This window comes from the organism of the source record quoted next, unplaced genomic scaffold (genome assembly GCF_019419815.1).
Source record: "Pyrus x bretschneideri cultivar Hongxiangsu unplaced genomic scaffold, Pyrus_bretschneideri_v1 Contig17, whole genome shotgun sequence".
Classification (NCBI taxonomy): domain Eukaryota; kingdom Viridiplantae; phylum Streptophyta; class Magnoliopsida; order Rosales; family Rosaceae; genus Pyrus; species Pyrus x bretschneideri.
This window is the reverse complement of record NW_025999468.1, coordinates 6,968,934-6,996,669: the sequence shown is the minus strand read 5'-3', so window position 1 is coordinate 6,996,669 and position 27,736 is coordinate 6,968,934. Positions and strand designations below refer to the sequence as shown.

Below are 27,736 nucleotides of genomic sequence, written 5' to 3'. Positions count from 1 at the left end.
TAAATTTTAATCCAGAAAATTTAGGTTTTATTGATTTAACCCAAACACAGTTTTTTCTCTCTAACTATTCACTTTTCGGTAAAGAAATACCTTCGTAAGAGTTTTGCAGAAATGAACTTAGGCACTACAACTCCTGAATACCCGCAACGACGAGGTAACAACGGTGGCTTCGGAAAATGTCAACAAAGAAACGCTGGGGAGTTCCGGCAGCATTGAATTTTGGTACATTCAAAACCTACTCATGTTGTAACGTTAGTGTCGAACGAATTCAGACGGTTACAGTACAAGCCCGCAAGGGGGCGGAACCAAAACTTATGGCCGGCATGACTCTCGGCTAAAATACCATGAGACGTTAAAACGAAGATGAAGAGGAAAGAAATGACGAGTAATTTCACGAACTAGCTAGCACGGGTCATTTTTACTTTCGGCATTGCCTTCTTCATCTGACGAGCACGCTCTTTTGCTTCTCTCTTGCGAATACTATCTGCACTGAGCTTAGCCTCGGCCTCCTCCATCATCTTTTTCCGCTCTGCCTTCTTTCTTTGCAACGCTTCTTGCCTAGCATTTTGGAGTTCTTTGTAAGCCTCTTGAGCCGCCTTTGATCTGATTGCTTCGGTTTTGGATCGAACCTGCAACAATCAGATATAGAAAAAATAAGGCCAAATGGAAACTTTGTCGAAACTTGATTCCACAATATAACTGGAAGCTGACCCACCTGACTGCTTAGCTTGTAGCGCCCAATCAAATCAATATAATAAGGTACCAAAGCCACCAGTCGAGTCATATCAGCCATGTTACCGGCATCTGGTAGGGCAAACTTGAACAACAGCATCTTCTTTCGCGAGCCTGGATGTTGATCTGAAAAATGCATGTAGATGAAACCCTTTCCAAATTTCTGAAAAGCCTTTTCACCAAAAACCTGCAAATGCCAGACATATTAATGGGGAACTAAGCGTAAACAACTAATAAAAGGATGTACGGAATCAAGAAACAGGATGGATAATTCAGGCAGAATGGGACCTAAGAGGAATAATGTAAAAGGGCAGAAGCACGATGAAGTTGAAGTTCCGGTATGGTAACATAAGATTTTAAATATCCCAAGCAATTCGATCAAGTGATACATTGAACAGAAGAGAGAACTTACTATAAAAAGGACCAAAGAAACATGCAAGACCCCTTATTAACTCAAACAAATTTGAAGAAGAGCGAGACTTTGCTATGGCTACCATGATAGTGAAAACACAAGGGAAGTACCCAACATTAGAAGTAAAATTTAGATTAAAAATAAGAACGAGGTTTTACAAAACCATCAGGTCACAATGAAACAAGCACCCAGTTTGTGCCCCATTACACTGAAAGGTTGATTGAGATTTTTGAGTTCAGCCTACCTTTCATTTAATAATGTGTGAGAGTGATGCAAAAGTAATACAAATTTCTCAACCACCATAATCGATTCAGCGAAAAAAAAAAAAAAAAAAAAAAAAATTCGACCTTTATTAACATTAATTGCGCTATATATCCGTAAAAGATAAAACAATACCATCTATATATCTTCAGTGGTAGTTATGCACTCCCACATATAAACTACAAAATTTAGTACTAACACCTTTGTGGTAAAAAATGTATGCACGAACAGGAAAGCGTGTCTTAAGCGGGGTTTAATCAGTATTGGTCAAACAGATAAAGCCCAAACAGATGAAGAAAAAAGGTCGAAAACCCTTGGACAATTAAAAAAAAGCAATACCAAATTGATAATGTAATGTAATTCCACATTTACAGTACTAAATTACTGGTCCTTTCGCTCCTTTCGCCTAACAAATTGAGACTTGGAACCTCTGTTTGGCCATCCTCATGGAATCAAAACAACTGTTATGAAAAGCATAAGTTGTTTGCTTTTCACTTTTGCAGTTTATATGGTGTTCGGCATTATCATCACAGAAAAATAATCTTATTCTCAAGATGAATACGTGCATATACAGCCTATCTACCACTACATTCAAACACAAATTAAATTACACAATCAAACACATTGCATATGATCACGAAAATTACGAAACACTAGAAAGAAAACTCATTTCAAGTGCAAACTAATACATAAACACACAAACCAAATACCATTTAAATGCAATCATAAAACAGATTAATCAACGAAAAGGAAAACCGAATTTTGTACCAATACGAAAATGAACTGACCTGTTCGAGCACAGCCTCAGTGATCAAATCACCAGCCACTTCCTTCGATTCGGAGATAACCGCCAGGTCCTCAGAAACCCACTTCCTTCCGGTAGGCGGAGACACTATCCCGGCAAACTTCTGCAAGTCCCTAACCTCCTTCTGCATTGCCTTGGCCGACTTCTTCCTTGCCAAGGCGAAAACCACGTGGTCCATCGCATCATCGTTCATATAAACTTCGATATTGATCTCGTCCCTACTGGGGACCACCAAGTTGAAAATCGAGGAGATCAAATCGTGGCGGCTTTTGAGCTCCATCGTCGCCAGAAGCCCCTGGCAGCACCTCCGCCCACTCGCGTAGAACTTGAACACGTTCTGACCTTCCTTCAACAGCAAGGGTGAGTCGTCGCCGTCTCCGACGCCCAGAAGACTGAAGTTCTTCTCGAAAATCGAGTCTTTGGTGGCGAATTTCGCCGCCCAAGCCAGGGCAATGTTCTCGTTCACCCGCTTCCCGGTGAAGTAGTTGATGATGAAGACGATCAGGAACCCTCCGCACGCGATCTCCACAACAAAGGATCTCGGAGCGGCGGGGGGCTTGGGAGCGGCGGAGGGTTTGGGATCGGAATTGGAGGAGGGAGTGGCATTTTCGGTACTTGCAGGGTCGTCGAGGGGCGGTTTCTGCTGTGGTTGCTGGGGTTGGACGGGGAGGCCTTCGAACTCGTCTTCGTCCCAATAATCGAAGCTGGTGGAGGAAGGTTTGGGAAGATCGGTGGATGGAGAATCCGAATCGGGAATCGGGTTCGGATCCGTGTCGGGTACGGAGGGTTCAGGTGAGCGAGGTGGGTCGGGTTGGGAGGTAGTGGTGAGGGAAGGGCGGGTGCGAGTGGGAAGAGGGAGTGAGGAGTCGTCGGCGTCGGCGTCGGCGTCATCGATTTCGTCGCCATCGTCGAATCCTTCGAATTGCGAGTCGGCGGCGAGGACGGAGGAGGGAGAGAAGGACAGGTGGGAGAAGAGGAACAGGAGGATGAAGAGGGAGAGGAGAGAGAGGAGGCGCGTGTAAGAGAGTGACGCCATGCTTGCTTCTCCTGATACAGCTCTTGTTGCAGAGAGAGTACAGGAACGAAGGAAAGAAGCGTGTGTGTACTGAAAACCCCACACGCAACTGATCTCAGTGAATGTGGCAGTTGGATACAACGTTGTGACCAACTGGGCAATTTTCATTTCTTTTTTAATGGAAGAAGAAACCTAATTGTGATTTCACTACGACATTCTATTTTTTCAAAGATCATAAGTTTATTTCTGGCCACTATTTACCATTCTTTAGCATCAAAAATCGAAATCAAACGTGACGTGTGAAATACGATTTGTCCCAACCATTGAGTTACCATGTGATGGTTGTGATCAGATGAGTAATTGTCCTTTCCTTTTTTTCTCTTAATTTATTTATTTATTATTAACCAGAAACACATTACTTTTCTAATCCACCAACGTTACCAACGTTGTCGTTTGTAAACCTAAATAAAAATTAAAGTTGGAAAATTATTTAATCAAATGCATAATCATGATTTCAGTTATTACCTAAAGAATTGTCTATTTATCATCGTATTAGCTCTTTGGTAAATATGGTTCATGGTATGATTATTACGTTAGCAAGTAGTATGACTATTTTAAATTCTGATTAGGATACTTGAAGCAGCATTTCTGACACATTTTGTTTCTAACAACTCAAACGAAAACTTCCTAATGGGTCATCTATCCTGGAATTGCTCTCGCGCGAACTCGCTTAACTTCGGAGTTCCGATAGAACCCAAAGTCAGTGAGCTTCCAAAAGGTATCGTGCTAGGTAGAGATGAAAATATACATATAAAGTTTAAAGAATCTACTTCCTGAGCGATGTGGATGTTACAATCCACGAAGACAAAGTTACTAGATCAGAACAAATTTCAATAAGTAGTTATGGTGTCCTCATCCACCCTATTTTGTCTTAACCTTGAAACAGACTCTCACTCTGTCAAATTTTGAAGTGCAAGCAAAGAAAGCCCATGCCAACCAAACCCTACCCAATCATCATGAAATATATCTTCATGTCCTCGATTCCCTACACACCATTTTCCATCAGGACATATCCATGGAATCGGAAACCCAGCACTCCCCGCAGCTTCCTCAAGAAAACCCAGCGGGAGGAGCAGCTGCCCTAACCCCAATCCATGTTAACGATCACCACGCCAATGTCGACACTTCCCGACCCTTCAACTCCGTCAAAGAAGCCGTCGCCATCTTGGGCGAGCGCCTTCTTCTCAGAGAAATGTTTTCATCCCCTAAACCGCCATGCACCAATAATATTGTCCAAAGCAGCCCTACTACTCCTCCGTCACGGAACTTGTCGCCGCCGAATTATGAAGAAAGCGAAGACGTAAAAAATAGTAGTGATGGTGATCGCGAGGAGAAAGTAGCAGTTATGGACACTCTAAAGAAGCTTGAGGCGGAGCTGGAAGAAACGAAGGTGGAGCTGAAGATGCTGAAGGAGAGAGAGTCGGAAACAGAGGTCGCGTTGGCGTCGCTGAACGCGGAGCTTCACAAGAACATGTCCAAGTTGGCTCGAGCAGAGGCAGCTGCGGCGGCAAAGGCGAGTAACGTGCTGCAAGTGGCTACAACTACAAGATCATCACCAAATCTGAGAGAGAATGTTGAAGAGAGGAACAAGAGGGAGTGGATGATAAGAATGGAGGACTCTACGTCTTTGGCTCAAATATTGGGCATTGGAACTACTAAGAAACAAGGAGGAGCCGACTACGACCCTATCGGAGCCGACTACGACCACTTCGGAGGGAAAAGAGAGAAGAAACCAATGAAGAAGAAGCCTATTGTCCCTCTGGTGCAAGATTTACTTTGCTGGAGAAAAGGGTCGTCCACTGCTTTTCGTAACCCTCTTTATTCGTCTCCGCAATTTTACTACTAAATCTTGATTTAAATCGTGTTTAATTTCTTCGATGTATCATCAATCCAAAAGGGGAAGAAAAATACTTGCATGGGGAATAGATATGCTATCATGTAATATGTTGTATTGAAATTGCCAATGTTTGTTTGATATTGTTTTCAAATTTATATGTGATATAATTAAGCAGTATTTGTTAATTATGTTCTCGTTTCTAAGTTTGATTTTCGCCAAATACGAATTTGAAACACATTGTTGCTAGTCCATTGCGAGGTTAAGGCCATCATCTTTCCCTTAATGTAGTAATATCGTTTGTTAAAAATAAAAATAAAAAAGTTAAACATTCACATTTGAAACTGAGCTTTGATACATCGGAGACCAAGGCATGTTTGGATATGCTTTTAAAATTACTGAAAACTCTTTTAGATAAAATATTTTAGGGTTTCAAAAGCACTTAAAGTGTTTTCTACAAGAAGCACCATTTATGTGCTTCTTCCAGGAAGCACTTTAAGTGTTTTCCCAGGATTTACTTGCATATTTACTAATGATTGGTTCTAAAAACATTTTCACCAAAAACGCTTTCAGTTATTTAAAAAACACATCCAAACAAGCTCCAAATTCATTTGAAAAGAAGGGTTCATTTGTTTGAAGTCCAAGGATTTAGAGATTTGGGCCATTGAAGAAAGGGAAAGAGAGATCCGGACTTTTGGTTTGTGTAACGTGAACCAACGAAGACATCGCAAAAATTAAAGTAAGTGATATGAACCCTTGGTTTGTGTTAGGCGTCACTGTGGTTCTAAGAGCATATCCAAATGAGATGTCAAAAGGTCTACATTAGCAATAACAGTAATAAAAGACATCACTAGTGTTTTCCAACCCAAATGACAATTCCTATGTGGCATGACATGAAAAGGCAACAAAGGAAGTTGCTGTCAAATTTGACAATAGCTTCAAATCTATTTTTAGTAATTAATAAATACATTTTATAATTTTAATAGTTATCTTTTGTTTTAAAATACTAATTACAACTATAAAAAGTAAATAATGTAATAAATAATAGTTTAAATTTGACATATCGATTGAAGAACAAAATTTATAAAAAGATCAATGTGCGACATAAGCCTTTAAATTTAAATTTTATGTTTAAAATTTGACATCTCATTTGGAGATGGTCTAAGTGGAATTAATTTCTTTTAATTTTTTATCATCCACATGGGACCACAGTGACACGTAGTGCCTAGTCATTGTTCACATGTGTGCTAGGTCACGAGTTAATAGAGATTTGGAAAGTCTAACATGTGTGCTAGGTCACTTTAGATATAAAACTCATATAAAAAAATGGGAATTGTTATTGGTGCGTCAAAAATCTCATTTTACATTCTAAACTTTATATATTTGGAAAAAAAAATACGCTTGTAATAAATGTAAAATAAGATTTTTAAAATGTTAATAACACTTCTAAAATACATTTACATATAAAAATTTGATAAACGCGATATTTCATGCGGTAAAATGAGAATTACCTTTAAAATCATACTTGGCCAACAACCAAAAAAAAAAAAAAGAAAAGAAAAAAAGAAAATGAACACGTCTGTCACGTGGCAGCATACCATGAAACTTAGCAAAGTGTTTTGGAGCGGTCAATTTTTCGGGAGAACAGATGGCAGTAGGCTGGTAGCACTTGTTATCTTTCTCATCACCGTTGATTAAATTACTCGTGATTTTCTACGGATGGGATCGAAACAAATTTCCTAGTTTTCCATTTTACCCCTGAGACAGAAATAAAACAAAAGGAAACTCACCGGCGGTCCTTCGAGCTTCTTTTCCTACGACGTACCTGTTTGGTTCCTGAGAAAATCCAAAAAGAAAGGAAAAGAAAAGAAGAACAGAGAAGAAATCACGGCGGTATCTTTTATTCGAGATGAGAGCGATGCTTCTCAATTCGCCGCCGTACTGCAGACTCCAACAACCACTTTCCACGGTCTTCCTCGATTTCCCTTCACTTCCGGAAACAAATCAATTCAATTGCTTCTTCTATTTTTTTCTTTTAATTTCTGACTTTTCACTTTTAATTTTCCTGCAGAGTTGTAGTTTATTGTTTGGAGGTTCAGGCTGCTGTGTATCTTTCAGTAGGGGGCGTAATCTGGTGCGGCCTAGCTCACGGGTTCGGTTACCTTCACCTTCAAGCAGCCTAGGTCAGTTTCTTTTTTATTTCGAAATCTATCATTTTTATGCATTACATATATATCTGTATATGTGTTTGTAATCAATCAATTAATGTTTGGTTGATTTGTTATACTAATATTATGTTGGAAATGTGCCCTAAAACCAATCATATGATGATACTTTACGGACATTTCAAACTAATGTAGTTCATTTCAAACTAATGTAGTTTAAATGTAAAGGGCAAAGATTATTGTTTGAGCCGTCTAATATAAATGTTATATGCTTAAACGATAAGTCCAAGGAATATGTGATTGGAAGAATGCGATCTAAAGAAGTTAGATTCATGAGACCATTCTTTCGTTGACACATCCTAAACGTTCCTGATCATAGGATTGTCAATTGGGCATTGACAGTCCGTTAAGATCAGTACGTGCTATGTCTTCTCTCAGGGAGAGGGACTAGTCTCGAGTCATTGGTGTGTGTGACATCAAGACAAGTACGTAGGTGCTCAATAGAGAATGAGTTCACTGAACACGATCAACGAAGAGTTCTCATATTCATGTCACATGAGAACTCATGGTTGGGATAATGCAAATTAGTCTTTTGACCTGAGGCATCACAGTTGTCTTGTGGTTAGGTCCTTAATCTTTGATTATTTCAAAGTCACTCTATCAGGGTGTCCACGGCATCGTTGGGGTTAAGCCACTTAGCCATGAAGGCAAGTGAATGCGCAACAAGGGATCTCTAACCTTCAAACTGTTTGAGGGAGAATACTCTATGATATGATTTAGAATCTCTGGCCAGAGTATGAATGAGATGTTGGAATGCATTCCAGATCACATTCAAGGTAATCATATAAGTACAAGATTCACATTGGATAGTAGACATGAATAAACTATCAAACCAAACAATGTGGTCAAGAGTATTGTATTAGAGAAAGACCGTATTGCATTTGTAATCCTAAACTGAATAGGTTCTCCACCTCTTCTGATTAGCTTGGGTAACCATGATATGCTGCTAGGTGTCACTCATGGTTTGTGGAAGCCCTAAAAGTGTATTATCACTAACGGGAGAATTGAAAGTAAGTTTCAATTCACAATCGATTTGAAAGAGTTTGAATCGCCCACTGCCTCGCTAAAAGGAACCTAATGGATCGTACACCGTGTAAGGTAGAGATTGAAGATTCAACGGAGATGAGTAAGAATAATTAAATGGTTTAATTATTTATCTAAGGCTAGGATTAATTAATATGTTAATTAATCAAACGAATAAGTTCGTTAAAAGACCTCGGGTTAGTTTTGGGCCGCAAGGTCCAATGGGATTTGAATGTCAAGCCCATTAACTCAAGTTGTATGACAACTTGAATAAAACAAAGGGCTTGAAAGCCCAATAAACCTATAGGCTAGCCATGTGTAAAAGAATAGGGCTTTTGGTCCATTAGGTCACTTATTTGAAGGGACTATATAAAGGACTTTATAGCCTAAAATTTACTAAGGGTTATTTTTGGGGAAAGGATGAGAACACAAGCTCTCCTTTCTTTCAAAAATTTTGGCCAATCTAGAGGGGAATAGCTAGCAATCTTACTTCCTCTAGGTCACTCATTTCTTCTACAATATACCTTGGTGTGGAGACTTAGAGGTTCTCAATTTTGGGAACTTGGAGAAACCTTTTCATCCACCCAAATCCATGGATCCAAGATGCAAGGAATGAAGGCCCTCTCTTTAGGTGATTAGCCTTTGCTTATGCAAAGAGGAATCTACAAAGGTATTGATTTCTCAACTCACTTTGTTTTGAGTTGAGTCTTGGTTCACCTATCTACTAGGCTTTGAATTTCATGGGTAAATGTTTTGTTTTAAGTGCATACAAGCATGATTCCGCCTTTAATTGTTAATTGCATGCTATTGATGTTGCTTAAATGAACATGTTTTTCACAAATTTTCCTTCAAGTGGTATCAAGAGCCTAAGTCTAGTAGTTGGTGAATCCTTTTGGGTTTTGTAGTTCATAGTTTGTGATTTGAATGTTGTAATTGTTACAAGCTTTATTCTTGCTTCTTTGAATGTAAATTTTGTTAGAAAATTTGCCATCTCAAATGTTGTAGATGTAGTTCATATGAGCATGAATTTTGGAGCTAAAATTTGGTGCCATGTTTTTTGGGAAATTCGGCCAAATCCAAAGGGTGGAATTTTGGGTTCTTGTTTGACTTGTTAAAAGTGTTTTAAAGTGACTTTTGGAACCCCTATGTACCCTAGTATGGTTGTATGTTATTTCCCTTAAGTTTGAGTGGTTTTGGTATGTTTTTGGGTGAAGAATGTTCATGGAGCTCTTATGGGTTTTCATGAATGTTCTTCATTGTTCTTGATATGTTCTTGCCAAGAACAAAAGGTTTGGTGTTTTGATTCAAAGTTTTGATTTATTTCATAAAGTTTTTGTTTTGAAATATTTCTTATGTTTAAATATATTAGATATTTATTTTGAAAAATTAAAGAAATTATAGTGGGTTTGGTGTGTAATGATTTATTCCATTACACACACCCCACTTACAAAAACTTTGAAATTTTTTTTATATACTTTGCTTCAAAATCAGCCACCCTACTCAATTAGGGTCCTTGTGGGGCTTTCATGCAATTATATAAAGTTTTGATACTTTTGTGTATTTGCATTTTAACCCAAAAGTTTACGTTTTTACGTAAAGGTCCAAAATCACTAAAAGGACAAATTGTTTTGCTCCTTTAATGAAGTTTTATTTTTTGTGGAAAATTTTGGGTTCTAGTTGTAATTACATGAAGTAGTGGACTTTTGTGTTTTTACAAAGTGACCCCAAAAGTTTAAGTTTTTGCAAAATAGCCCAAAAGTTGAGGTTAATTGCACTATGGCCCAAACAAGTTGAGGTCATAGCATTTTGGCCCAAATTAGGTAGAGAACAAAATTGTTTTGTCTCTTTAAATGAGAATTGGATTTTCATTTCATTTAGCTCCATTTAAATCAATTCTATGGATACAAAAACCAAATGAAAATGTTGCATTCAAGTTTAATTAGTTAAAGCGTTAATTAATTAAAGAAAGGGTGATTATGAACCTTAGCCTACGATAATTGAGCTATGTGAAAGGCCTTTTCAAATTTGTTTGAACCATGGGAATGTGTAGATTAAATTTTGGTTGTAATTTGATATGATCAATTGTTGTAAAAGAGCATAAGCTCTTCTTTACTTTAAAGTAATTTGATTTGATCAATTGTTGTAAAAGAGCATAAGCTCTTATTTACTTTGAAGTACTCCTTTCTTGTTTTATTCGATATGCATGAAATTGGAGTAGTTGGGTCCAACGCCCAATAAGACAACACGCCTTAATGTGATTAAACGCGTAACTAAAATCAATCTCCATCCCTAGACCGAGATTCAACACTAGGCTCGTGTTTGAATCGAATCAAAGGTTCATAGTCATCCTAAGGCCCTAAGGCAACTATATAGTCCATCAATGAATGCAAACCTTATGTTAGTAGTATCATATACTCTTGCTTTAAAAACCATTTTAAAAGCTTAGTGGGAGTATTATATACAACTAAATCAATCAAATGGACCAATAGTTGTAATAGGACCAAAATGTTTTAATTGGATTAAAATGTATGTTTATATGTGATGAGACCTAAAAACCCTCAACCAAATCAATATTAAGTTGATAAGCGAGAGATGCTTTGAATATCTCTTCGTGGCCTTCCACCGTGGTAGGCTCCAATCGTTTGTGACTTGTACACCGGCTTCACCCTATCATGGGGGAGTACAAAGTGCATGCTTACATTCAGGAGGAGTCTATACGCATATGATGAGGTGAGTGTAGGCAACGAGGATAGCCAACATCGTATCATCGTGAGGTTATTCTTGAACCCCTACACGAACTAAGCATGGTGGGAATAACTTAACTAAGTGCAATAGTGCCAACATCGTATCATCGTGAGGCAACATTCTCTAGAGGCCAAACAAGATGGGTAATTACAAACGTTGTAAATGAGTAAAGCGTTATTCTCTCATCATTATTTTTGCTAACCAACATCGTATCATCGTGAGGTGGGCTTGGTAATGGTGAGCCTCCCATACCCTACTAAGAGTTTCCTCCAAAACTCTCGAATTCCGATGAGGGATATGGAATTTGCCAAAAATAGTGGGTGGTGCTATTTGATTTAAAGACCCGAATCAAATGGCTTAAAATCAATCAATTTATATTCGTTATGTATTTGTTTACCAATATATTTGCAAACGCTATCCAAAACTTGACAAAGAAAAACCGAACGCTTTAGTTTCCGAACTTGGTATCACAATCCCATAGATTGTCTTGAATGGATTGTAAAAGTACCTAAGTAGTCTCATCCTCACAATCTTCCTATTGATAATGTATCAATGGAAGAACATGTTAGATAAGTCTACCATGAAGAGGACAATGCAAACTCTAGTGCTTGTCTCTTTGTTACACGAACAAGGAACTTGAGAAGTAAGCACAAGGGCATGGACACTTTATGTGCCATGATTCTTCACTTACAAATTGTTGTATGAAGAAATGAGAGTTGCCTTGAACAACTCTTGAAAGTTTGTTATTATGTTTAGAACATAATGGTTGGTTGACAAAAATAGTCCATTTATATGGACTTATGATGATTTTGAATCATTGAGTGTTGAAGTGTTAAACCACTTAACGAGACGGAAACTAGGCAAGGACTTCACCTTTGTGTCCCTATCCTAATGGTTCACTAAGTTTATTGTAAACTATATAGTGAACAATAACCGCACGCTCTCCAAATCGTTTGATGTGTATAACACATTTGAAATAAGTTTCAAGAGAGATAGTGGAAGTTTAGGGACCATGACTATTGTAGTCAAAAGGGAAGTCAAATGAAGAAGGCAAAATAACTCCAAGGGAACAAACTTTCTTTATGAAAGGATGGACATTGGAAGGGGTATTTGCAAGAAATGTCTTGCAAGTGTCGAGAACACACTTTTCGAAGGTGTTGTAATATGTTCTTGAAATAGTTCAAAATAGTTGGTTCTTCTACTTGAATGCATGATTCCGTATTAGTAACTATGTTTTACAATTGTTGTAAAAGTGTGCTAATAAAAAGTAGAAGATTAATGAGAGAAGAGAAAGTACTTCACATTCGGAAAGTGAATAAAATATAGATCTCTGCGAAAGCGGATTGTACTTACTTCCTCATATGAACTACCAAAGAAATTGGAAAATACTAAAGATTGTCTTTACATTCCAATTTTAAGGAACTTAAATCCATCACTATAGTAGAGATGGATAAATGTTTTGTTTGACAAAAACATTGTTCTTTATTAATCAATAATTAGATTATTGTAATTTAATTGGTTGTCTCTATAGTAGAGATGATGTGGTAGTTTAACTGTTTAGAATACGATGATGCTTAAAACCCAAAAGGTTGCAAGGTAGTGACTAAACCCAACTGAGTTGTGATACCTCTAAAACATAAGTTACGAGTTGGTCATAGATGGATGCTTTGGATCGTTAGATCCGGATCCAATACCTTCTTGTTAAAATTGTATAGAGGCGAAATGTTCGAATCTTTATTTTTTTTTTTTTGGAAAGAAGAAAGAATCACAAAGTTGTTAAGGTTGATTCACTTAGATGTTAGTGGCACTTGTCCACAACATAATACTACTCATGTTGTATGACATTCACCGAAGATCACTCTCGGTTGGACTATAGTTTATTTTGAATAAACACAAGTCCGAATACTTTGCAAAAGGTTTCAAAGAATTCAAGAAATGTAAGTAGATGAGTAAGACGTCTAAAGTATTTACCTCCTTAGATTTGATCCAAGGAAAAAGTAACACTTTAGATTAATTTTCTTGAAAAATATCAAGGAAAGTAGCATCGTAAGATAATGTATTTTTCCATTAGGAGAAGAATGAACATAAATAAGATTTAGTTCGTTGGACATTATCAATTACCCATATATATATATGATATATACTTCTAAGACATGTTAGTTGTAAGAAGATCCATCCATCATGGATCTTAGCAAGCTAGTGGGAGCTATAAGCGTCTTATGAGAAAAGATCAATTGTTTGATTTCTCATAAAGATGTAAATGAATCTTTTGTTTACTAGGTTTACAAAAGATTAGTGGGAGTTGATCATATTCCTAAATTAGAATATATATACATGATATATATTAATTTTGAAAATGAAAGGAATTCTTCATCGTTAAAGTTATGACTTTAAACATTCTATAATGATAGAATGTATATGGGAGACATAGTCTATATACATGAGATGGAAATCTATAATGATAGATTTCAAGATATAATTGGATTATATCAATCCCTAAAATAGACAAGAGATGCTAGGAAGTTTCTCATATGATGATAAACTTCAATTAGAATGACAATTCTAGTGAGACTAGGAAGTTGTTCTTCTCAAAGGGAATGTACCCTTTGACTCCCAAAGAAATAATGCGTAAATAGAATCCTTTATGCATACGCAGAAAGGTGATTTATGTATTTCATATTGTATGAAAACATTGATATAAGTCGTACCTAGAACGGTACAAGATGATATCAGTGCAAGCCCAGGATCAGAACCATGGCAACTGTCAAGTGAATCCTTAGGTATTTAAGAAATACTAAGGATGGATTCCTCAAGAATGAAAAAGAATTAGAGTAACGTAATGAAAGCGTAAATGTATTAGATTATGAATCTAATCCATCATAGAATATCTCTTCATTATGAATGAAGTGATAAAGAGATATCTCTTTATTATGACTAAAGAGATATTTGGGTGGAAACGTTAAAAGTAAATGACTTTAATGTGTTCCATCATGTATGCAAAATATATTGCCATATAGAAGCTTACAACATTGTTGTTTGGATGGGAAAGTTCATTCATGAACTCTTCATTCGGTTCCAACCAGAAAGTGTATGACACTAATGGGGCGATAGCTCAAGCCAGGGAATCAAGGTCTCATCAAGGTCCGAACTCAAATGAGAGACTGAACCACATGATTGAGAATCATGTATAATGGTGACGTCGTTATTCTCAAGGTTGCTTCTATGGATAACATATAGATATCCATTGTTTAGGCCTACTACTCAGCCATTTATGAAATAAATTACAGAAGAGGTATCATCAATGATGACTAAGCTGATTGGCTCTAGTGCAAGTGGGAGATTGTTGGAAATGTGCCCTAAAACCAATCATATGATGATACTTTACGGACATTTCAAACTAATGTAGTTCATTTCAAACTAATGTAGTTTAAATGTAAAGGGCAAAGATTATTGTTTGAGCCGTCTAATATAAATGTTATATGCTTAAACGATAAGTCCAAGGAATATGTGATTGGAAGAATGCGATCTAAAGAAGTTAGATTCATGAGACCATTCTTTCGTTGACACATCCTAAACGTTCCTGATCATAGGATTGTCAATTGGGCATTGACAGTCCGTTAAGATCAGTACGTGCTATGTCTTCTCTCAGGGAGAGGGACTAGTCTCGAGTCATTGGTGTGTGTGACATCAAGACAAGTACGTAGGTGCTCAATAGAGAATGAGTTCACTGAACACGATCAACGAAGAGTTCTCATATTCATGTCACATGAGAACTCATGGTTGGGATAATGCAAATTAGTCTTTTGACCTGAGGCATCACAGTTGTCTTGTGGTTAGGTCCTTAATCTTTGATTATTTCAAAGTCACTCTATCAGGGTGTCCACGGCATCGTTGGGGTTAAGCCACTTAGCCATGAAGGCAAGTGAATGCGCAACAAGGGATCTCTAACCTTCAAACTGTTTGAGGGAGAATACTCTATGATATGATTTAGAATCTCTGGTCAGAGTATGAATGAGATGTTGGAATGCATTCCAGATCACATTCAAGGTAATCATATAAGTACAAGATTCACATTGGATAGTAGACATGAATAAACTATCAAACCAAACAATGTGGTCAAGAGTATTGTATTAGAGAAAGACCGTATTGCATTTGTAATCCTAAACTGAATAGGTTCTCCACCTCTTCTGATTAGCTTGGGTAACCATGATATGCTGCTAGGTGTCACTCATGGTTTGTGGAAGCCCTAAAAGTGTATTATCACTAACGGGAGAATTGAAAGTAAGTTTCAATTCACAATCGATTTGAAAGAGTTTGAATCGCCCACTGCCTCGCTAAAAGGAACCTAATGGATCGTACACCGTGTAAGGTAGAGATTGAAGATTCAACGGAGATGAGTAAGAATAATTAAATGGTTTAATTATTTATCTAAGGCTAGGATTAATTAATATGTTAATTAATCAAACGAATAAGTTCGTTAAAAGACCTCGGGTTAGTTTTGGGCCGCAAGGTCCAATGGGATTTGAATGTCAAGCCCATTAACTCAAGTTGTATGACAACTTGAATAAAACAAAGGGCTTGAAAGCCCAATAAACCTATAGGCTAGCCATGTGTAAAAGAATAGGGCTTTTGGTCCATTAGGTCACTTATTTGAAGGGACTATATAAAGGACTTTATAGCCTAAAATTTACTAAGGGTTATTTTTGGGGAAAGGATGAGAACACAAGCTCTCCTTTCTTTCAAAAATTTTGGCCAATCTAGAGGGGAATAGCTAGCAATCTTACTTCCTCTAGGTCACTCATTTCTTCTACAATATACCTTGGTGTGGAGACTTAGAGGTTCTCAATTTTGGGAACTTGGAGAAACCTTTTCATCCACCCAAATCCATGGATCCAAGATGCAAGGAATGAATGCCCTCTCTTTAGGTGATTAGCCTTTGCTTATGCAAAGAGGAATCTACAAAGGTATTGATTTCTCAACTCACTTTGTTTTGAGTTGAGTCTTGGTTCACCTATCTACTAGGCTTTGAATTTCATGGGTAAATGTTTTGTTTTAAGTGCATACAAGCATGATTCCGCCTTTAATTGTTAATTGCATGCTATTGATGTTGCTTAAATGAACATGTTTTTCACAAATTTTCCTTCATATTAGGGCTTCTGCTTTTAAAATGACTACTTTTAGAACCAATTTTTAATAAAAATGCAAGTGAATTCTGAAAAACACTTGGAGTGCTTCTTGGAAAAAGCGTATAACTAGTGTTTTTTTTTTGTAGAAAACACTTTTAAGTGCTTTTGAAACCTAAAAAACAATTTCACCAAAAGCGCTTTCAACCATTTTTTAAAGCACTTCCAAACGAGCTTTTAATTATTTCTTTTTCAGCTTTTCCCGGCTGTTCTATTTTGCTATAATGTTTGATTGAACTCAATTAACTACGCACGTTGGACTGAATCAACTGTAGAATTCAACATTGATATACTACGCACTTTTTGATGACAATATATTATGATTTGGTAATTCTGTGTACCTTGTGGAACTTGCAACATGAACTTTGTTGTCAATGGTTGCCATGCTTTTCTTGCTTTATGGATGCTGGTGTGAGTCAATCCAGTGACGTCGCATGAATATTCCCAAATTGAGTGTTAGGTTGAAAGTAATGACTGATGAATCTGATGATTAGTTAGTACGATAACCCAAAGATGGAATTGTTTGTTAGAAATTTTAGGGTATGGAACCCTTGTGAAGTCTTACGAGTAAGAAGACATCATGGGACGTCCACAGTTGCTCTTTAATTTGCAACGTCGACAACTTATTCTTCCGGATAAAAAAAAATAGTCAAATCCAATATGTATGTTAAATAAGGACATGAACTCCACCTTTGCCAGATTCACTGTTTCATAATTTCCCTAGTTGGATGTATGATGGTCATCTATATTTTATTGTTGTACAGTTGTTAAGGCGGTTGCTACTCCGAATTCAGCGGTCGAATTGCCACTGACTGCAGAGAATGTTGAAAGTGTATTGGATGAAATCCGGCCTTATCTCATTTCTGACGGAGGAAATGTGTCGTTACATGAGATTGACGGAAATGTAGTGCGGTTGAAGCTGGAGGGAGCATGTGGCTCCTGTCCAAGCTCTGTTGTGACAATGAAAATGGGTATTGAGCGTCGTTTAATGGAAAAGATGCCTGAAATAGTTGCAGTGGAAGCAATAGCTGATGAAGAAACAGGGCTTGAGCTGAATGAAGAAAATATAGAGAAGGTAATATTTCTTTTGAAGTCGTAATCACACCCATTTAGTAATAAAATTGGATATACTTTTTCATGTTATCTGCTTCACGCATAAAGTAGAAGGGCTTTCCATTAGATGGTCCATTTAGGGTTTAGGTTTAAGAAAAAAGTATTCCTGAGTTTATTTGAATTGATATAGAAAATTGAACCAGTACAATATATAAGAGAATTGTTTAGCAGTGTTTGTTTCATTTGTCTCATAATTTCTGGGGATTCTGAAATCCTTTTCCCTTTATCACTACCAATAAAGAAACCTTGCTTTGTTTGCTCAGTTTAATTATTATACTGCTCCAGTGCCCGCTACCGACCTTAATTTTCTTCCTCGTCATTTCTTGGGTGGTCAAGTGCTTTTGCAGTGGGCTATTAGTAATTTACCTTGTTTCTTGGCCTGGTTATTAGTATAGTGATGATATCCAGTGTGTATCATGGACTAGCTCAAAGAAGCTCAAGACATTAAAACACGAAATCTTTGCCAGTAACTTGGATTTGTAGTCTCTTATGGTCCATTGTGTATTTGAAGGCTAATACAAAAGATAATAATTTCACGTTGAGAATGAGTTCCAAGTATAATACCGGCCCAAGTTACCGAAAAGTTGAGGAAGTTTGGTTCTTGATTTAAGGTTTCCATCTTATGTATTTATATGTACAATTTTGTTTCAGGTACTTGAAGAAATTAGACCCTACTTGGTAGGGGCAGCAGGTGGATCTCTTGAACTTGTGACAATCGAGGATCCTATAGTGAAGGTGCGTATCACAGGTCCAGCTGCTGGGGTAATGACTGTCAGGGTGGCGGTCACGCAGAAGTTGAGGGAGAAAATCCCATCCATTGCAGCAGTTCAACTACTGTGACATTTTTGAGCCGAAGCAAAGAGGTACGCCAGATGATATTGCTGCATTTTTCTTCCAAAAACTCACATCTTGTGCAATAGAGATGATGTATTCTGCAAATCTTTACAAATAGGATAAACATGCACAGTTAATTACTGTGATGCAATAGTGGAGCAATACTTGAATTACATGTAATCGTTGAGAGCTCCTTGTGTTCTTTCCGTGTTCATTGAGATATTTCCGGGGCCGCTGTCAGACTCCTGATATTCTTATTGATTCATGGCTGTATAGTTCCAGTTACTTGTTTTCTGATAATGAATTCAACCAGCTCTAGTATTAGTCACGGACTGGTTTTCGGGTGTCAAATGGAAAATGTTGGTCTGCAGATTTCTATTTAATTTGGAATATAACCGCGAAATGAGCTTCAAAAGATATACACTTCACAAAATTTGATATGAAAGTACACAATTTGATGATGGGCGGTGCTTACCACACACTCTTTTTTACCTCCCGCTAGTTTTCGGCCTGCGGATCAAATGAATTGAAGAAGATCAAAGGACAAAAATCAACATGAGGTGTGTGAGATAAAAATGGATGCGTGGATAGCACTGCCCAGTCACATTGGCTTCCTGTCATTAGTTGAATAGGTTTGGGTTGAGGTTTTGCTTCACTCTATATTTGGTACAACGCATGAGAAAGGTAGCTGCACACCTACACAGAAGGTAGTAACCTTGTGGTTGATAAATTATGTGATTCAATTGAAAAACTCTAATCATTCTGCTTATATCTAAAAAATAAAAATGGAAAACGAATGAAAATGGTTTGAAAATTTTGAGTTTTAACGATAAGGGCAAAATAAATGGTAAAGTGTATAGTACCAGGATTGACTATTTAATGTTAAAATGTGATTTTTCGTTAAAGTGAATAATGTCGGGAGTTTTTTCGTTAAATTTCCAAATAAAAAGGGATTAACATATCATTGACACATTCGAGAGTAACGGATGAACTTTTTATTCTTGCAACCCTAAAGATACATACTCTTGTCACGTGTCCGAAACATTCGAAGCAAGACAGTCTTTCAAATGGTTAGAAAGGTCCATATATGCCAACTTCACATGAACCCAAAAGATTTAGGGTAAAGGTAAAATTTGAGCTTACCCTAAAAATTTACATGATTTGTTTGGGTTGAAAATTGACACAATTAGGAAGTAAAGAAATGGATCAAAAGATGGTGTATTGCACTCATCAACCTTTGGTCGGAGTGAAGTCGTTATTAAGGGAACAACCGGGATAAAAAAAAAAAAAAAAAAAAAAAAACATTCCACATTAAAATAATCCTCTTAAAATTCCAGCTTTATCCCTCATTCTTCTTAAGCCACCCAGCACCAGCACCAGGAAAAGAAACGCCAAACAACCTAATTCGACGAGCACCCACCTCGGATTTCCTCCCCGGACATGGGCATGCTGAGAACTCCCATAGCACTATCCCTTTTTATTTAGGAGTTTTAACGAAATGTTTTCGGTATTGTTCATTTTAACGAAAAATCATATTTTTACATTAAAAAATCAATCACGATACTATTCACTTTATTATTTATTTTGTCCTTATTCAAAACACTTTTTATTAGTTTTCGTTTTTTATTTTATTTAGAGTAGTGATATTCACTAAGTACTTTTTGCTTCTCTCACATTCTTATTAATTTTTTTTGTCTATTGATCTTTTTTAATTCATTCGATCAGACAATCAAAAATTAAAAGAGTCATGAGAAGTAAAAATGAACGTATGAATAACATCACCCTTTATTTATTGCGGACTTAATTCAAATAGAAGTAAAAGAGGTAGTTTAAGTGTAAAAATGGAAGTATGGGTGTCTTCATAAATGCGAACTTTAATGAAAAACTATTGGTACTGTTTATTTTAATGAAAAACCGTATTTTTACACTAAAAAATCAATCATGATATCATTTATTTTACCCTTTATTTTATTTTTATCGTTAAAACTTAAAATTTTTAAGTCTTTTTCATTAATTTCTCTTTCTTAATTTTATGGGGTGTTAATAGAACTGCCTAATAAAAATCCAAATTTATTCGATTCCCAGCACACCCGACACGACACACCACCTCTCTCTCTCTCTCTCTCTCTCTCTCTCTCTCTCATTCATTCTTGTTCTCTCCTTCGCCTTCCGATCTGCTACAGCTGTATATAATTTCAGTAGTCACCGCCAACTCCCAGCGCCGACATTATCTTCAACCGCTTCTCTATCTACATCTCTGTATGCTGTAAAACGACGATCCAGCGAGCGAGCGTGCTTTCCCAACTCACTCCGAGTCCCGGCCGATAAAAAAAATCGGCCCCTCATTTCAGGGGTATTTTGCACTCTTGCGAAAGTAATGATACACTCGAAGCGTGTGAGCAGATAAGAAGAAGAAAGAGGAGGTTTTTAGGGTTTTTGAATTTGGGGTTTTTCTCGCCCATGGCGACCGAGGGTCAGAGCCCCCCGATGAGCTGGAGAGACTCGTACAAGGGGATGTCCTCTGACAACATCAAGGGTTTGATTCTTGCTTTGTCTTCAAGTTTGTTTATCGGTGCTAGTTTCATTGTGAAGAAGAAGGGATTGAAAAAGGCCGGGGCTTCTGGCATCAGAGCAGGTTCGTAATTCAAATATGCTTGTCTGGGTCACTTATAAAGTTCAATTTCTCAACTTTTTATTATTCTGATGTGGGATTGTCAATGGAGCAATTGGGTGTTTGAGTTTGTGCTCGAATTGTTGTAAGTTTCAAAATTTGCGGCGAATCGAGGGAAAAATGGAATATGGGTTAGAATGTAAACCAGTCCAGATTGGTGGGCAAGGCTGTTCTATTTAGTAGATTGAAGTTTATAAGTTAATTGAAGTATCACTTGAAATTAAAATCACTTGGCTTCACATTTTTGTGTTACACTACAAATCTATGACTCAGTTGATTCGAATTGAAAATTTTATATATCTTTCATCCCGAAACCATTTATCAAATCAAGTATTGCAATATGGTCTCTAAGTGATTGTTAGCTTCTGATCTTGTGTAGAAGAATGTTTTGATAGAACATTTTCAGGATATTGACACTTATGATTCAAGTCCATTGATTATTAGTTTATGGGTGTTTTCTTCTTTTTATATGGCATGTTACTGATCATGTCATATATCTCCTGTTTACTTCTGTGGTATTTTAATGCATCACCTTAGCTGTTGTGATAAAAAAATCCCAGTATCCGAACAACATATAGACAGCACTTGGTTTTTGTATGCTCTAGATAATTTCAGCTTTTCTTTCATGCCTTTGGTTCTTGTCTATTCTTTGTGCTTTATGCGTTTCTGTATTCCGTTTGTGTTTGACCGTGGATAATTGGTATGAATCATTTTACATGTTTGGCAGGAGTTGGAGGATATTCGTACCTATACGAGCCACTTTGGTGGGTGGGCATGATAACGAGTGAGTTGAATATTTCTCTTTTTCAGTTACGTGATCAATGAAAACCAATTATTTGTTCTCTGTCGGACTATTATTTCTATTTATGTTACTGAAAGGTACTGAAGGTGTTTTGAATAGTATAGAAAAACAAATGACATTTTCTGACGTGTGTGTAGTACACTGAACATACAAAATGTGGATCATAGTGGACAAATGTTTGATGCAGTAAAACTGGTACACTTCTAGATCAGGGAAAGAAAGGGCGTTGGGGAAATTTATTTTACAAGATCGTAATTCAGGGAAAGCCTTTTACACCATTAGACATGAATAAGTGGGCACACCTGTCATTGAAAATTACTTCATGATCTATAACTTTAAGTCTTTAAGGGTATACTTCTAGTTTTGGCTAACCTTGGTGAGGGAAATTCAAGCATTTTCAGAGAGCATTGACAATAAAATCATTCCTTCCCGCCGGAAACAATAGACCAATGGAGGCAATATGTAGACCAATGTCTGCAGTTTACTCATTAACCTCAGTGTGACTAGAATCCAATCAAAGCTTTGGGGTGGCTTAGCATGGTTTTTCTAGTTTATTGTTGCAATAAAGTAGTTTATTTCTCAGGAAAATAAATAGGAACGACAGATTGTTCTCTAGTATCTACATGCAAATTTATAGCTGACCACAGAAACAAGCATTTTATAGTCCAAGGAACCAAATGGGTATTTATATGTCTTATAGTCATGAACTTATTTTTGAAAAGAAAGATTCTGACTGACAATTGCCATTTTGACAGTGATTGTTGGGGAAATTGCTAATTTTGCGGCTTATGCATTTGCACCAGCTATACTAGTAACTCCTCTTGGTGCTCTGAGCATAATTATCAGGCATGATAAAAATTCATTCATCCATAAGGTTGCTTCTTAGTGTTTAGTGCTGATCGCAATATTATCTTGCAGTGCTGTGCTTGCACATATTATTTTACGTGAGAGGCTTCATATTTTCGGTGTTCTTGGTTGCGCTTTGTGTGTTGTGGGTTCTACAACAATTGTTTTACACGCTCCTCAAGAACGTATGATTGAATCTGTTACAGAAGTTTGGGATCTTGCCATGGAACCAGGTAATTGGGTCATTTTCTGCATCTAATTGTTCTTTTATTGTATTTTATTCTTAATTTGTGTATTAATGTATTGTTGTTGCTCTTTTGGCTACATTAAAAGGAAAAGGGATAATTTCCGATAATCATACTTGTTCCTTGTAGGTTTTCTCTTGTATGCAGCTTTGGTCATAACTGCTGTGTTTATACTTATATTCCACTTTATCCCACAATATGGCCATACACACATAATGGTCTACATTGGAGTTTGTTCCCTTGTTGGTTCCTTATCGGTATGTATTGCTGTATACTTCTATTAATTTCAAGTACTCATGCTTTATCTGTGTCATGCCGTCCTCTTCTCAAATGTGTTTTTTCAAACTCTAAAGGTGTCCTTTGACAGGTCATGAGTGTTAAAGCACTTGGAATTGCTTTGAAGTTGACATTATCAGGCATGAATCAGCTAGTTTACCCTCAAACTTGGGTCTTCACTTTAGTTGTCATTTCTTGTGTGCTTACCCAAATGAATTATTTGAATAAGGTTAGTATTAGTCATTTTTCTGTCCTTATGTTATTATTTATTATATTTATGTTTGTTATTATTTTGATCTTCCAAATAAACACTTGGACATGCTTGAAGTTGTTGTTGTTGTCAAGCATGAATCAACTAGTTTATTCCTACACTTTGGTACACGTTTCAGCTATCATAACTTTTGTGCTTACCCAAATAAATTAGTTATCATAAGGATTACTTCTTTGGCCAAACGCAAGTCTTAGTCTTTCAAAAATGCTTTTAGTTGACACTTTGTGCTCTCACCCAATAAAAAATTTCGGACAGAGGGAAAAAAAATGAAAGATAAAAAACTAAATGATAATGCCAACAATCAGAAAATGATCTAAGGATTATTGAGGAAGGCCTGAAATTGGAAAAAGTCTAATCATGAAGTTGTTACTTTCTTGGTTCTTCCACATTTGCATTCGTTTTTGTCCACAGCTGGCATTACAATGCAGTATGTCACAGATTTTCATCAACGATATGCAGATATGCTTTATTGTGGCAAAACTGCAATCGATCACATTGTGTGATTGTGGGTATTGGTTTCTTTGTAAGCAATTGTTTTTGTAATTTCATACTCAGCAAGTATTACTCCCTGATAACTATTCCGTTTCTTTTGGATAGGAAACTGATGTTTCAATCCAACATTACAAACATAGAGAATTGGTTAAATGACCAGCAATCTAAATAACTATCATAGATGATGAGGTAGCCCAGTCCTAAGAAATTATACAAGAACTTAGGTATGGTAAGAGAATAATAATTCGAACATTGGTTGGAGTAGAAACTGGACGTTGGACTTTAACTTGCCATATAGGCCATTGAAAGTTTGGTTTTGATCATTTGACATCTCCGTTTAAGATACCCTTAACTCATTTAATGAGGAGTTGGGTTTTCACCTCCTATATATTTTGATTAGTGTTTTCCTTTCCGTCGCAGGCACTTGATACTTTCAACACAGCTGTGGTATCTCCTATATACTATGTTATGTTCACATCACTAACTATTCTGGCTAGCGTTATCATGTTCAAGGTATGTTCTTTTTCACAGATTGTATTGGTACCCCTTCTATTTCTCTGTTTCTTTTTGGTTTGTAAATATAGTCTCTCTCATTATTTAGAGTTAGAACTCGTCTGTCATGAAATATATCTCATAGAGGGGTTCATTTATGCTGCCCTCTCAATAAATTGAAATTATAAGCTAGTCCTCCTAATCTTTCTTTGTCTTTTTCAAAGAAAAAAGTTGTTTGTTATCTCTCTCTCTCTCTCTCTCTCTCTCTAGCCCATATAGTTTCTGTGTTTTTGTTTTGAATAATCCAGATTTCCTTTTCTTCTACCCGTGTTACAATATTTCACATGAACAGATTTCCATTTGCAACTTATCATGGGGCATTCTGTACTTTCAGGATTGGGACAGACAGAGTCCAACTCAGGTTATCACCGAAATGTGTGGGTTTGTGACCATCCTTGGAGGAACTTTTCTTCTTCACAGAACGAAGGATATGGTTGACGGTATGTTTCCTTAAATATTTTTGTCACTGGTGGTTTACCGTCAATCTTAGATTGTTAACAAACGGACCTGTGGTTGGGTGTTTGGTATTTCACGAGAACAATTAATTTTTTTAAATGGATTCTGAACCTTGGATTGGTTATTTTATCAAATTTTGTAGGTTTGCCAACATCAATGTCCTCCGTGCGACTATCTAAGCATGCAGATGAAGATGGAATCGATGGTTCTGAGGGCATCCCTCTTAGACGGCAGAATAATTCCTTATAGCTGACATCTGCCTTCCCCACAAGCTTGGTTGCTTCTTTCTTGAGGACCTTGCTAAGCGAATCTGTATTCTATGGAGCATCGTATCTAGCCCACCTACCGAATCATATGTTTTTCGATACTTTCAGAGATTGGTAAGAGTTTCCTCCTTTTTGTTACAGTTACAGCCCACTTCTTGAGAAAGATATTCGCCTAGATTGTAATTTTGTGCGAATCGGTTCTGCGGTGTATCTTGGCTAACATTTGCCATTCAATGAATTTCTGAAGAAAATCACAACCCCCTTTCCTCCCTGAACTTGTGTTTATTGTCTCTGTACTACTTGTTATTGCGGTCCCAATGGACGTTGGATACCTTGGATAATGACGGTGTTCACGGTTGTATAGCGCCTTTCTTGGTGCAGAGGCTACCGCTTGAAATTCCTTTTTATTTTTTTGGGTTGAAACTTGAAACCGTGTGATCTTGTTTTCGTTTGTTTTTAAGGGAGGGAAGCCTCTAAATACATCTCGCCTCATTCATTTCACGCTGCATTGAAAACATCGCATTGTAAATTTTCCCTATCACGTGAACTATAAATACAGAATCATTTTGCGTTTCGTGAGTTTGATTTTACTTTCTAAATACATCTTGCCTCGTTATTTAACTTTCTAAAACTTAAGAATCGCTCTATGTTGCATTAATTATGTTAATTCCATTATGTAAGTTTGATTTGGATGCACCAAGCTAATTAATTTCTTTTTTATTTTTCTCATCTCTACAACTCGTCAACCCAAGAAAGTTCCATTCTTAATTTCTTTCTTTTAAACTTAATATTTTCTGATTGTTAAATGTTAACACATAGTAGAGATTTATAATCAAATTCATGGGTACATGTGGCATATCTTATTGGATGGTGAGTCCCACAAATGTTCCAGAGAGCGACTTTTAAGTTTTAGGTAGACAAGACGAGAGAGTCGCAAGTCAAAGTGCAACGAATTTTGAGTTTCAACTAGTAAAGTACTTTTGAATTACAGTGGCAAAATGAAATCAAAATCAAATTCTAAAATGCGTGGTAAAAATAAGCCTAAAAACAATCCACATTTTGACAAATGTAAAAAGTTACTAACGATGATTCATCCGGTAATCCGAGCCGCGCACAACAAACTTGTGTAGTCACATGAAACCGCAGAAATTTGAATAAACTTCGTGATGTTAAAGGTACCATATACAGACTATATGCACTTGTTCAACATGCGTGTATTCCTGTATCAAAGCCTTTCAATTCCAGACCACATACACGCATATTGACCCATATGCATATTAATATTTCTATATCAACACATCAACATAGAACGTTTCTAGCATCGTTTATTGGGCAACAAAATTGTGCGAGTCATTTTCCCTTCCCACATTTTATTGCATTTAATGCCATAAGCTTTAGCACCTTGCGATAAGTCGCAACCGCACCAAGCGTTCGGCCTCGGTGGTATCTTCCTGGAAGATGAAGATACAGGTGGAGCTACACTTAATCATCTTGGGTGTGAATCTGAGGGTGCTTTTGCTTCAAAAGACTAGAGACAGAAGCACAGTGTTTCGAGTTGTAATTGCATTTCTCGCAGCACGCCTGTAGCTGTTCAATGAATTTCAGGCACCTGCAAAGTATGAGCACTAGTTACAAGGCAATAGTTAAAAGAAACTAAAAGAACATAATGCATGAGAATCATCATGAACGCATAACGTTTGACGTGGACAATTTATGCCAACAACGATCCTTTACTCCGACAGCATCTAGGGTTCCTCGAACAATGTGATATCTCACGTCGGGTAAATCCTTAACCCTTCCCTCTCTTACTGAGACTACAAAATGTTCTTGTAAATTATGGCCAATACTAGGTATATAAGTAGTGATTTCAAATCCAGAGGTTAAACGTACTCTGGCAACTTTATGTAATGCAGAGTTTGGTTTTTTGAAGGGTGATAGTGGAAAAGTTGACAGATAAGTCACCTTTACTGCCAAGTTAAAGCAGAAGTAGGCCGCATGCAATAGCAAACTTTTAGCCAAGAGGGCGCAACACCAAAATCAACTGTTACGAAAATGACAGCTTACACACTAGAAACGTGGAAGTACCAGTTCGGCTTTGAATGCATTCAAGTTTAAGTCACTCTTTTGAATGGCAGTAGAAGGTGACATCACTCAATGTTGCGGGACTCAAATGCCAAAACTTCAATAATTAGTTAAATATAAGTATAAATGATGGTCAAGTTCGCACATAATTAAGATCCGACATCAAACAACAACAACAAAACTTTATCTCATTAAGTGGGATCAGCTATATAATCTTAGAACACTACTAAGATCGGTTTTGCACCTAACTCTAATCCTAATCCAACATATTAAAAACAAATACTTGCTGGACCAGATCATCACGGTTCTAGTTTGATAACTAGGAGAAGGCCTTACATTCAGAATAACTAGAAATGTCGTGACATTCCAACCATATTCGGACCATGTATTTTATGTGTCGGTTTGACACCGAAATAGTGAAAGGTGCATCAATCACAGAACTTTTGGCTATCAACGACCAGAGGTTTGCTTCTATGAATAAAACATACAGGAGGAAACAAGTATGAAGAATAAAAAAGACAAGCTGGAAGAGAAT

The 27,736-nt window shown here is 36.9% G+C and overlaps 4 protein-coding genes across 4 annotated transcripts; 3 read left to right on the top strand and 1 right to left on the bottom strand.

Moving 5' to 3' along the window:
* Window positions 1–177: 177 nt before the first annotated feature.
* On the bottom strand, window positions 178–3,289 carry LOC103946345 (uncharacterized protein At5g49945). Its single transcript, XM_009357013.3, has 3 exons — window positions 2,194–3,289; window positions 716–919; window positions 178–629 (listed from the first exon to the last, which is right to left on the bottom strand). Exons 1-3 carry the CDS (start codon window positions 3,244–3,246, stop codon window positions 399–401), a joined length of 1,488 nt encoding a protein of 495 aa, XP_009355288.2. The 5' UTR covers window positions 3,247–3,289; the 3' UTR covers window positions 178–398.
* A 1,011-nt stretch (window positions 3,290–4,300) lies between these two features.
* LOC103946344 (WEB family protein At2g17940) lies at window positions 4,301–5,131 on the top strand. Its single transcript, XM_009357012.3, has one exon. It carries the CDS (start codon window positions 4,301–4,303, stop codon window positions 5,129–5,131), a length of 831 nt encoding a protein of 276 aa, XP_009355287.2.
* A 1,789-nt stretch (window positions 5,132–6,920) lies between these two features.
* Window positions 6,921–18,593, top strand: LOC103946343 (nifU-like protein 2, chloroplastic). The gene is made up of 4 exons (XM_009357008.3): window positions 6,921–7,088; window positions 7,191–7,302; window positions 17,060–17,370; window positions 18,060–18,593. Exons 1-4 carry the CDS (start codon window positions 7,029–7,031, stop codon window positions 18,246–18,248), a joined length of 672 nt encoding a protein of 223 aa, XP_009355283.2. The 5' UTR covers window positions 6,921–7,028; the 3' UTR covers window positions 18,249–18,593.
* Window positions 18,594–20,333: 1,740 nt separating this feature from the next.
* LOC103946342 (probable magnesium transporter NIPA4) lies at window positions 20,334–25,394 on the top strand. The gene is made up of 9 exons (XM_009357007.3): window positions 20,334–20,877; window positions 21,641–21,697; window positions 22,471–22,561; window positions 22,634–22,794; window positions 22,936–23,063; window positions 23,174–23,311; window positions 24,266–24,358; window positions 24,732–24,837; window positions 24,996–25,394. The coding sequence occupies exons 1-9, from the start codon at window positions 20,703–20,705 to the stop codon at window positions 25,100–25,102; spliced, it is 1,056 nt and encodes a 351-aa protein (XP_009355282.1). The 5' UTR covers window positions 20,334–20,702; the 3' UTR covers window positions 25,103–25,394.
* Window positions 25,395–27,736: the final 2,342 nt, after the last annotated feature.

Coding starts and splice junctions, on each gene's coding strand:
- LOC103946342 (XM_009357007.3), top strand. CDS start 20,703: ATGGCGACCGAGGGTCAGAGCCCCCCGATGAGCTGGAGAGACTCGTAC. Junction 22,562..22,633: donor GCTCTGAGCATAATTATCAG/GCATGATAAAAA, acceptor ATTATCTTGCAG/TGCTGTGCTTGCACATATTA. Junction 24,359..24,731: donor CTAGCGTTATCATGTTCAAG/GTATGTTCTTTT, acceptor CTGTACTTTCAG/GATTGGGACAGACAGAGTCC.
- LOC103946343 (XM_009357008.3), top strand. CDS start 7,029: ATGAGAGCGATGCTTCTCAATTCGCCGCCGTACTGCAGACTCCAACAA. Junction 7,303..17,059: donor TTCACCTTCAAGCAGCCTAG/GTCAGTTTCTTT, acceptor ATTGTTGTACAG/TTGTTAAGGCGGTTGCTACT. Junction 17,371..18,059: donor ATGAAGAAAATATAGAGAAG/GTAATATTTCTT, acceptor ATTTTGTTTCAG/GTACTTGAAGAAATTAGACC.
- LOC103946345 (XM_009357013.3), bottom strand. CDS start 3,246: ATGGCGTCACTCTCTTACACGCGCCTCCTCTCTCTCCTCTCCCTCTTC. Junction 920..2,193: donor CTGAGGCTGTGCTCGAACAG/GTCAGTTCATTT, acceptor TGGCATTTGCAG/GTTTTTGGTGAAAAGGCTTT. Junction 630..715: donor GCTACAAGCTAAGCAGTCAG/GTGGGTCAGCTT, acceptor TGATTGTTGCAG/GTTCGATCCAAAACCGAAGC.
- LOC103946344 (XM_009357012.3), top strand. CDS start 4,301: ATGGAATCGGAAACCCAGCACTCCCCGCAGCTTCCTCAAGAAAACCCA.